Source organism: Antennarius striatus, chromosome 9 (assembly GCF_040054535.1).
Source record: "Antennarius striatus isolate MH-2024 chromosome 9, ASM4005453v1, whole genome shotgun sequence".
NCBI lineage: Eukaryota > Metazoa > Chordata > Actinopteri > Lophiiformes > Antennariidae > Antennarius > Antennarius striatus.
The window spans coordinates 4,488,439-4,499,770 of record NC_090784.1 but is presented as its reverse complement, the minus strand read 5'-3'; the positions used below and the strand labels follow the sequence as shown (position 1 = coordinate 4,499,770).

Here is an 11,332-nt window from a genome sequence, read left to right as displayed (position 1 = left end):
GTTATACAAATAAAGTGTAAAACTATTGCAAGATACATTGCAAATTACGGGGACATACCATGATGTGAAACAGAGTACACTTCAATGCAAACAAAAATAAGAGAAAATGTACCTACAGTTGCGTCCTAATTGTAATCAGTTATGTCAATTAAATGTCAATAAAAAAATATATTCCCAAAAATAATTCGATTTTACAACAACGGCTTCGTGGGATCGGACGCCATTGTATCGCTTGGAAAGAAGTGCTTTTATTTTGAAGTTATGATCCGGAAGTACATTGTCCTTATTGCTACAACTTTGTATTCGCTCGCGACAAGGTCGAGTCAGGGCACGCCCCCTGACACCTTAGGTAATGCTGTAGCAGCCTGGGAAGCTACACATGTTAGTGGTTCGGTTCAAGCGGGGATGAGCAGTGTGCGGCCGTCAGAAGCGTCTTTGCACCACACGCACGTTTTACCGGAGGAAAATGAGTTGACGTCCGTAAGGTTTGAAATTAATTTCAGTGTTGCACCAGTTAGCGGCGTTGACACGGCTAACTGACGGGAGCCGGTGAGGTTCATTGGTAGTAAAATGAGCGCCGCTCCGGAGCACGACACGGAGACGGGACTGACTAGCAAACATCCCTCCGCTGGGTCGTTAGCCGGAAAAGTCAAGCAGGTCTTCGACCATGTGAGGATAGAAAACATGGTCGCTGGACTCAGCGGCGGCGTGGTGTCCACACTGGTGCTTCATCCTCTGGATCTGGTCAAAATCAGGTTTGCAGGTACTTTATGACCTCATACTTCAAACATACAATTATTTTTTTTAAAGAATGTCTGGTTGTCCTGTTTTTTTGCTAACTAGTCGTTCAGTCACGTGGACTACTAATTTGTAAACCTGTATTTCTGATCCATTATTTTAGAAGTTGCTTAATGACAACTGTACCTGTTTGTATGCCTGACGTGTTGAAGTGTCATTTGGATGTAATTAAGGTAGTTGGTGTGCTGTCATTATAGTGAGTGATGGATTGGACTTGAGACCGAAGTACAGTGGTATATTACACTGTATGAAGAGCGTGTGGATGCAGGAGGGACTGAGAGGACTTTACCAAGGAGTGACCCCCAATGTCTGGGGTGCTGGGGCGTCCTGGGGCTTCTACTTCCTCTTGTACGTAAGCTACTGTTGGAAGAATGCTTGTGTAGATTGTATGGATCCTTGAAGGTTGACTCAGAAGCAATGAGGGACAACAATCCCTCATGAGCAAGAAAAAATGCATTTTTACAGGTAGAAACCTTGAGCAGGTTAAAGACTCAGTAGTCTGGTAGAGAAAGATGGGTGGATAGATTGGAAAAAAGAGACCTAGAGGAGTGAGATACAGGGACATGGGCGTGAAATCACATTAATTGCTATGATAATAAAAAAATGAGACTTTGTAGAATGTGCAATAACTATTATAACAATAACTATTATAACACTGACATACAATGATGTGAAACAGATGATGTGTTGCGGTCCAACGCAACAAGCAGTGCTCTAACCTATGTATAGCCTAACCAAACAACTACTCTGCAAACATGGCTCAACACACACTCTGGTCTTCTGGCCAGCGGTCCACCGACACGTAAAGGACAGGGATTATATGAAGATAAGATAGGTGGTTTGAGAGGGGAACCAAAGAAGCGAAGTGAAACTAAGGTGGTGGGGTTCTGGTGTGGGGGTCTGCTCCAGCACCTGTCACCCACATTCAATGCAGCCCTAGTGCCTGTCCACCGATAGTTTCACAAATATGCACAATTTGAGAAATTTGAAACGGATGGCCCCATAGCCAGATAAGCCACATGCTTTCAGAGACTGTTACGACCCAGAATGTTTCTGTTTGAGTCAGCATGTGACCTTAATGACTGTCATGGTGTTGGACGTCCCACGCCAGTTCCTGAAACTCGCCACCAGTCAGAGGAAGCTTCTTGGATCACTGGTGAAACGTCTTCAAACCCTAAAGAGAAGTCCAGCAGCTTTTGATTCAACCTTCAAAGATTACATATTTTTCAGCCCCATTGTGTGTTTGTTGCCTAAATAGACAATTTTTACCTGTTTGAAGTAACCATATTACAAACAACAGTCAAAATACAGTATATCAATGCAACAAATATTACGAGTGTTTTTCCCAGATATAACATAGATTCTACTTTTACTGAATACTTCTGTGTAAAAAATTGTTCATAAAAAGCATTACTAGTTCTCCATAGAGACCTGCAGATGCTATGATCTGCTGCAAACATAATGCAGATATGGCACCACCGTCTGGTTCCTGAGGAATCTTAGCCCATTGCTCAGAAAGGCCTCCAGTTGTGGAATATTCCTGTTTCACTTGCTGCAACTTGTTCTATGGGATTCAGACAGGTGTCAAAACAGCATTCCAAAACTTTAGTGTCGTATCTGTAAGGTTCTGGGCTACTTCAGCTAATATTTCTTGTGCATTTGTGTCAGCCATATTGAATGTCTGGAGTTCAGACATGGAGCCCTGATGTGAACTTATTACATCGTTTAGAACATTGTTTTAACAACATCCTATTTCTGAATGTGTCTCTTACGATTGATGCTGTTCAACGTTTTAAAAAACCTGATGATTGAGGCAGTCAGGAAAAGTAATATTTTGTGCTGAATGAAAACTGAATGAAAACCTGTTGTATTGAGATATTTAAGCCGTTCTTGTTTAATATGGTTACTAACATTTTGCCAGCAAACCTAATCTATATATCAGTTCTCATGAACTTTGTTGACCTGATCTATATATTAATTATGTCATGTGTCCCCTACAGCTACAACGCTATTAAAGGATACAGAAAGGAGGGCCGTGAGACAGAGCTGTCCCCCACAGAGCACCTGTTGTCAGCTGCCGGGGCAGGTCAGAACTACTAGTACATGGAACTGCATCTCACTACCATGATCTCTACACCGCTCACAACAGCCGCCAGAGTGCAAATAGCACAGCTATGAGACAGGCCCAGCCACCAAGGGATGCAGACTAGTGATCATTTTAGAGACTCTAAATTCACATTTGTTTTTTGTATGAGAAGCATGATTTAGAATGGGGCAGAGCAAATTTGCCTCCAGAAGAGCCTGATGTGCAACTCAGTAATGAGCTGAAAGTTGTCTGTGTAGGTTCTCAGTCACCCAGGTCGAGATAAACCGAGAAAAATAGAATCAAGTGGATTTGGTTTAGGTGGAAGATGTTTCACCTCTCATCCAGAGCTGTTGAAGAAATGGGGAACTAAAGTAGTCGTACACGTTTGTTATTCTTGCGTTTCTACAAATGTTCCAAAGCTGGATGTTCGTATCTTGAGGACTACCTGTACTATTTCTCTCTGCTGCCAGCCTCAATCTGACAGGGCTGACTTTTCTTACCCAGGTATCCTCTCACTCACCATAACCAATCCAATCTGGGTGACCAAGACCCGGCTGATGCTGCAGTACGACACTGACCCCACCAGCAAACAGTACAAAGGGATGATAGACACGCTGGTCAAGATCGGTCGTCAAGAGGGAGTGCCTGGATTGTACAAGGTAGGACATCCATCCGAGTTAATGCCTTTAAAATAGACTTAGAGGAGAAACCAAAACCACCCGATGAACACTAAGCATTTTTTCAGGGAATTAACACAGTAAATGTCATTTGTACGCTGCTGTTCATAAAGAAGTTCTTGTAGTTGTTCATGCCTCACCACTAGAGGGCATCATCAGCCTGCACACGCAAGGAAAGAACTTCTGCAGCAAATGAAAAAAGGATTGCTGTCAAGTTTTTAAACTCTATTTCCGTTTCTTCCCCAACTTTATGTTAAATCTGTTAACCAGATAAGATGGTTACTGTCACAACATTGATAAGCTCATTGAAATAATCTTTTAAGTAGGCGTAGAGCTACAGATGCATCTAGTCTAATGTGTTCTGCTATTACAGGTCATGCATATTGTGGATATATTAATGTGTCATGAAAGATCAGTCAATCAATCAACTTTTATTTATATAGTGCTTAATCACATCTGAAGACATTTCAAAGCGCTTTACGATAGAAAGCCAACAATGCCCTCCAGAGAGAGCATAAGCGACAGTGGCGGGGAAAAACTCCCTCATTGAGGAAGAAACTCCGGGCAGGACCCAGGCTCCAGAGGGCGGTCATCTGCCTTGACCTGTTGGTTGGGAAAGAGAAATACATTGGGGAGAGAGATAGGTCAAGTAAAAGAGACGGAGAGAGACAGAGTGGCAGACAGACCAGTTTGAGTTTAATGTCCACAGTGCTGTTGCTGCATTGGGGGTGGGATTTCCAGGCCTTTGGATATCCTGTCTTCCATCCGCGTTCTCCACCTGTGGAACGGAGGCACAAAGACAGCAGCAGTATCGTGCAGACAGAGAGTGTGGTTTGACAGTAATAATAAATTCTAGGAGCATAGAAAGATAAAGAAGTGACAGAAGCTCCGGAGTATCTCCCTTTAATGGGAGAGACATAGAAAAATACCCTCAGCAGCCTAGGCCTATAGCAGCATATCTAGTGGGGTGAGTGTTATTTCTAATAATAGGCTCTATCAAAGAGGAGGGTTTTTAGTCTACTCTTAAATAAGCTGAGAGAGTCTGCCCCCCGGACCGAAGCTGGGAGATCGTTCCAGAGTAAAGGGGCCAGATAGCTGAAGCTTCTGCCTCCTGTTCTACTCTTAAAAACCCAACGGGTCGCCAGAAATCCTGCATCCTCGGATCTAAGGGCCCTGGGTGGGTGATATACTTCAATAAGATCTTCAATGTAAGTTGGAGCCTTACAGTGGAGAACTTTATGTTTGATCATTGTATTGTATAATTAATCGGGAGCCAATGAAGTGACGCTAGGACAGGAGAGATGTGTCTCTCCTCCCAGTTCGGGTCAGTAAGCGGGCGTCTGCATTCTGAACTAACTGTGGAGTCCTAATAGAGGAGTTAGAACAGCCTGATAATAAGGAATTGCAGTAATCCAATCTAGAAGTAACAAAGGCATGAATGATTTTCTCTGCGTCTTTAAAGGATAAGAAATTTCTAACTTAAGCAATATTTCACAAGTGAAAGAAGGCTGTCCGGGATACAGACTTGATATGAGAATTAAAGGACAGATCTTGATCAAAGATAAATGTGCAAAATTGTATGTCTTTCAGGGCTATGTTCCTGGTCTGTTTGGAACATCCCATGGAGCCCTGCAGTTCATGGCCTATGAAGAGCTGAAGAAAGACTACTACAAATACAAGAACTTACCCCCAGACACAAAGCTGGTGAATCATTAACGCCTTCATTCACAAGCAGTCAGGAAACATGCCTGTGTCTTACATAGTGAGACATAGAGCCGGCCACGTCTACTGAGACTGGGCCCACAGCAGAAGAAGCGACTCATCAGTTTCCTTACTTCATTTGACCTTCATCTGTTTATCCGTGTGTCAACAGAATGCCATGGAATACATCACAATGGCAGCGCTATCCAAAATATTTGCCGTGGCCATTACTTACCCATATCAGGTGATTCGAGCTCGACTGCAAGACCAGCACAATAAGTACGCCGGAGTTGTTGATGTCATCAGACGTACGTGGAGGTAAGGCCCCGGTCCGGTCGGTAAATGTGTCTGTTTAAACAAATCCTGTCCATTCTGAGTTTGTTTTCTTTCCCTCCATCTGCAGGAATGAAGGTGCCATCGGTTTCTACAAAGGCATCATCCCCAATGTGATTCGAGTCACTCCCGCCTGCTGCATCACCTTCGTGGTTTATGAGAACGTGTCTCGTTTTCTTCTGAGAATAAACTAAATGTTCTTTAGAGGAACGGCGTAAGCAAAGACTCTGAGGCCACACTGACACTCAGGAGCCACACAGAGGAGAACATCGACGGAACCCCGTCTCCCCTCCTGTGTCTTTTTGCAAATTGTTTTTTGTATTTCATAAAGAGAGAAGAAGTTGCCAAACTAAGCAATGGCAGCACTGGGGGTTTGTAACACAAACTTGTTACAGTGAAATGTGAAGTGACACCGCTGGCATGATTTGTTCTAATGATGCCTGAAGATGCGAATATTTTATACTCACAGAATGATTATAAGTCTTTGTCATAGTTCTGTTTACATTTCTGGTTTCATACAAGATACTGACAGGTGAAAAACGGAAGGACCAGCAGGAAACCTTCTCAGTTTTTTTTAAAGTTTCAATGTATTTGTGACACTTTGTCTTTTTTTAAATTATTGTTTTGTTTCTTTATGTATACAGACTGCAGCAATGGAAATATCTCTTCTTTTTTTTTAACTGCATTTTTGTTTTCTGGAAACAAAATGTAATTAAAATATAAAACAAGACTCATTCAAATTATCGTTACGCATAATTAACATGTATTTTGTAGTTTTAGTGATTTTAACAAGCAGTCAGGTCTTTAAAAAAGACTTTATTAACAGCATTAATGAATATTAACAGATAATGGAGTACATAATTCAGTCATTGTATCACAATGTTAAATGATTTTTAAAAAAAAGCACCAATAAGCAGAGGAGCTACAGTACAAAATTTATTTGTAGTAGACAGAAGACACAGTCTTGTCATTGTTTATAAGCCTGTCAACTACTGTAGTATTTAAACCAAACCTAAAAAGATTCAAGTTACCATCAGTGATGCTGTGAACTCTGCACAAACCACACCTGATCATTACGGAGCGACACACGTCTACTGTTGCGCTGCCAGCACCGCCCTCCCAGCAGCGGTTTTTCATTTGGGCAGTTCCTCGATGATAATTCTGGACACTGAATTCCACCCTGTGGATGCGTCGCCTCTGGGGTAGTCGGCACAAGTCCCCACCCACACCGCCACATCCACCAGCCCCGCTTTCACACCCTCACACAGGCCTTCAACTGCAGAAAGACACAAATGAAGTTTAGGTAACACCCAAACCGACTCCATAGAAACAAATGTCATTGTTTTGTTTTTTTTTCTTCTATTGCAGACAAACAAACACTTATTTGGAAGACTAACTTTACCACAGCAGTTAAATAACCACTTCTAGGAATTGTGAAATGAACTCAGTCGCTCTCTTACAGAGAGATATGGTGCATTCAAGTGTTGTGGGAGGACTCAGACAAATGAGTTTCTGCCTAAGGAGAACTCAATGATGCTGCCTTAAAAATAAATAGCAAAAAGCAAAAGAAAGACACTGTACTGAGGAGAGAATGTTTGGAGCATTACATTCAAAATGTGTCACTAGCATTCAAACATCACTGTACTTTCATTTGAAAGATAATTTACTGTATAAAAATACTGTATTGTTAATGATACAAGTTTTAAGGTTAATTTCATTTTTAGAAAATGCATTCATATGATCACTTCTCAGCAGTAAGTGCTGATGAATAAACATCAGGTAAACGTCTTGGCAGCTCCAGACATGGACCACCTGAGCAGCATGAGGACTTGTTTGAATGAGGGCATCAGTATTGATCTCTGACAAATAAATATACCACTAGTCAGCAGCTGTTTTGCTTAGCACACACCAGGAAAACGCATATAAACACGGTATTGTTTTGTAAAGGGGGAGGGGGGGGTCACCTGTTATAAGGTAACTTATGCTGCGTTCACTTTCACATCGGTAAACGGGAGAATTCAAAATTGGGAAAAATTGACTTGAACACATGGTTAGATTGAATTCTGTTGTATGTCACGTGTTTGAGTCTTAAATTTAGAGAAACTGACAGCGTTATGATTTTTTTATTTTTGAAAACTCATCTGTAATAAGTGATATCCTACCAGTTTACTCAAACTGTAGTGAGGTGAACGTGATTGGCTACTGATATGGTAAATCATCTGAGCATCCACATTGTTGACTGTTGATGCACAAGTTCATTGTGAACCCAGATTTTTCACAAGTTGGAAATTCACATCATGAGTTTCTTGAAAGCGGAAAAAGAAAAAAAGTTTCCAGTGGCATCTTGTAGTTGATGAGGAAAAAGGAACTTCCTTCTGGTGGCTATAAAATTGGATCGACAAACTTGTAATATTTAGAAAATATACGTACCAATCTTTTGAGGTGCTGCTGTGTAGAATTTTGACAGAGCAGAGCCAACTAACACCCTCTTTTACCCCCTTTTCCAGTCGTTTTGCCAAGCTATACCAGCTGTTCTAGCTAAACTACAGTCACAAACATGTTGCTGGTAGCAAGAAAAGGCATGTGGAACCTGGTATTGGAGAAAACATTGGTTCGAGTTGTTGCTTTGACAACAGCCTGAGTCTTGAGTCCTACCGGAAGATGTTCTGTGGATGTTGATGGTGGAGTTGAGCTCAGGACTTCCTTGATCTAAGTAGATGATGGACTCGACGGGGAGGGGTCCTGTGCACTCTGCTCCGTTGAAGGTGAAGTACCACCTCTGGCAGCACGCGTTCTTACACTTCAGTCTCAGGGAACCGCTGAAGAGGACCCTGAGGGCGCTGTCTGAACGCAACTTAGTGAACGTACAGTCCTGCAAGGCAGCACAGATCACTGTTACCCACTGTGGGGGTTTGTGACACCCACATTCTCATCAGCAGGTCAGCATCAAGATACTTACGGCTACTTTCCCCAGGTCGATGCCATAATTCAGGGAGTTCCAGGCACACTGCTTGTAGTTCGGCCTCCACGGCTCCTCGAAAATCTCATTAATACACTCTCCTTTCTCACCTTTCAGCCCATCACGGCCAGGAATGCCCGGTGTCCCCGGGATGCCGTTGGTCCCGGGGTTGCCCTCTCTGCCAGGGGTGCCTGCTGGCCCCTGCATACAACTACCATACTGGAAAAACAGAAAATATAAGAAGTAGTGGCCAAATATAAACCACACTGAACACTGGCAGTCTATTGTTATCGAGCTTCCTGTTTCCTCCTTTCCTGTTTGGGCTGCATGCAACAAAAACACAAGTATGCTGCCACACACAAGAAGCACACAAGAAGCCAGATGTTACCTCATAAACCAGTAATGTGAATCAATCCAGCGCCGCGAGGCTAAAGAGGTGCACAGACGTGTTCCATTTCAATCGAGCAGCACGCCATGGAGCCATGAAGCAAATGGATGTGTGTTAATGAGGAACTGAGGGCTCAGTGATGGCCTAAGACAGAATACGTCTGGTCATTCTATCTCTGGGGGTGATTCATCGTCCATCTGCATCTGCTGTCTTTAAACAGATGGTGTATCTTGCTCAAGCTGACTCAGCTGCACACAGACAGGCAGACAGACAGACAGACAGACGGGGTTCTTGCTAAACTGTTCTTCCACAAGCTGAGGTGGCACAATTAAGACCCAAAGATTTAGGAAACATATACTTCACAGAGACGTTTTGACCAACAGATTACAAATAAAGCTGTTCTGAGTCAGAAATGCATTTTAATTTCGGTGAAGTGATGTGTAAATGTTATTTATTCCTTCCTTTAGTCATGACAGACATAAAGTAACACAGATATGAGTCCTCACAGTTAAGAAATACCAAATTTAAAAGGACTGGGTGTGTGGTTTTTTTTGGGTCAATGTTGACTTCCTTCATGATGCTGTAAATTTGCTATGAAGGCACATGGCCAAAAGACATCTGGCCAAAACCAATCAAGAGAGGAGAACAAAGAGTTTTTAACCAAACATCTCGTCTCAAATAAGGTAGACAAATCTTCTTCGCATGATTCTGGAAAATATTTAAAAGTTAAAATGCCAGCTGCTGAGAAACAGATGTTTGAGAGTCTGCTTTGTTCATTAAGTGTATGGGCTGGATTGACCCGGAGATACGTATGAAGTCTGACATCAGCTCTGAGGGAAACTGGTAAGTCTGCGATGAAACCAGTAAGTGGTGGGTTTGGTATGCATGTGTTATTAGAGACCTGGAATTTTTATCCTCAAGACAAAGATAAATAGATGGTTATATTTGGAATCGAGTAAAACGACAGCTTGAGTCATTTAGGTTGATATTTAGTAAGGAAATATCTGTTCTCTTTATTAAGGGCCGGGTTTCTGGAGACATTTCAAAGCAGACCAATGAATGGAACCTCTGTCTGTGGCTCCTGTAGTGCTGCTGCCTGCCTTCTGAATATTGCTAGTACACAGTCCATTACTGTAACCGACACATAAAGACTGCATTTGCCCCAAAGTCCCGAGAAATCAGTAGCATGTCATGCATTAGTCGACACTGAAGCAAGAGCTGAAGCTCTTCCTGAAGCATGCAATTCAATTCAGAGGCTCTGGAGTGGAGGCAAAATAGGGTTTTTATGTTACCATGTTGTTCAAACAAGCAGAACGTCCTTCTCCAGACTGTCTAGTGCAGTTAGTCTTTTCTGCATCATTTCCAGAGCACTAGGTACAGAGATAACATAAATGCTATCAGTGACACTGTTCCGCTCTGGCCTGGACAGGGGTTTGAGTTTGGGGGATAACAGAGAGCAGTGTGGTTCCTAACAGTGGGGTATGCAGACTTCTAGGAGTCCCTGAAGGGAGACCAAACAAAATAAACACTAGTTTCACTTTCATTTGACTCCCAAGAGATGAAGGAGAAAATGTGTGTCTGCTTTGTTCATTCATCACACACCTACAGCACACATGATCATGTAGTTCTATACAAAAATGATCTCAGATGAGATTTGGTGTGAATTTCTTGAGGATATAACCATGACATCACACTTGAAGTATCAACCACATTACTCTAAACGGGGCAGCAGACAAGCATGAGCAATGTCTTTGCTTCCTGAGAGGGGATTTCTTTTGTCCCGTCAGTCTGCTGGACAGCAGCCAAGCCTCAACCATAGAGAACCAGCTGACTGCTCAGGAACCATAAAACTGCGTTTTCACATCTGCTGCCAGGGGGCATTTTTTGGAGCTCCTTTATTCGACCACACTCACTGCACGCCTACATGGAGATTGGGAGTTGAATCAGCAATTCAGTTGGTCAAATAAAAAAAAGATATTTCTCACGATAATGCTTTCCACAAGGAAAAGTAAATCCAAGTGGATCCAAGAACTTTGGCGCGAATGCAACCACACGCAGAAAAAATGAAATAAAAATGAGTAGTTATCTAGGAATTTTTGTTCTGATGCCATAAATCTGCCCTAAATGGATAAATGTTCTGGATTATCACATAGCTGATTTAAGTTACCATAATGTCTTCATCCTGTTCTTACCTTATCCGCGTCAGGATCTTTTCGGTATCCTCTACTTCTCACCTTTTCCACGGCATACAGAGGGAAAGCCAAGCAGGCAAGAAGCAGCAGGCGGGCAGCAAGAGGAGACATCCTATAATAGAGGACTGTGCGCTCCCTGCGAGAGTCTGAGGCGTCAGCTCCTCTCCATCCACATCCCCGGGGTTTTAGTCCAGAGGA

At 42.6% G+C, this 11,332-nt stretch overlaps 2 protein-coding genes across 4 annotated transcripts; one reads left to right on the top strand and one right to left on the bottom strand.

Annotated features, from left to right (window-relative positions):
* The first annotated feature begins 365 nt into the window (after window positions 1-365).
* On the top strand, window positions 366-6,248 carry slc25a32b (solute carrier family 25 member 32b). Its single transcript, XM_068324249.1, has 7 exons — window positions 366-763; window positions 996-1,146; window positions 2,799-2,884; window positions 3,389-3,543; window positions 5,152-5,265; window positions 5,435-5,580; window positions 5,666-6,248. The coding sequence occupies exons 1-7, from the start codon at window positions 571-573 to the stop codon at window positions 5,787-5,789; spliced, it is 969 nt and encodes a 322-aa protein (XP_068180350.1). The 5' UTR covers window positions 366-570; the 3' UTR covers window positions 5,790-6,248.
* Window positions 6,249-6,391: 143 nt separating this feature from the next.
* On the bottom strand, window positions 6,392-11,306 carry cthrc1b (collagen triple helix repeat containing 1b). Of its 3 annotated transcripts, none has more exons than XM_068323916.1 (5): window positions 11,135-11,306; window positions 10,235-10,312; window positions 8,555-8,773; window positions 8,251-8,467; window positions 6,392-6,871 (listed from the first exon to the last, which is right to left on the bottom strand). In XM_068323916.1, the coding sequence occupies exons 1-5, from the start codon at window positions 11,243-11,245 to the stop codon at window positions 6,729-6,731; spliced, it is 768 nt and encodes a 255-aa protein (XP_068180017.1). In that variant the 5' UTR covers window positions 11,246-11,306; the 3' UTR covers window positions 6,392-6,728. The 3 variants fall into 3 exon arrangements, with proteins under 3 accessions (XP_068180017.1, XP_068180018.1, XP_068180019.1); XM_068323917.1 differs by having other exon boundaries at window positions 11,177-11,282; XM_068323918.1 differs by lacking the exon at window positions 10,235-10,312 and having other exon boundaries at window positions 11,135-11,304.
* Between the last annotated feature and the right edge of the window lie 26 nt (window positions 11,307-11,332).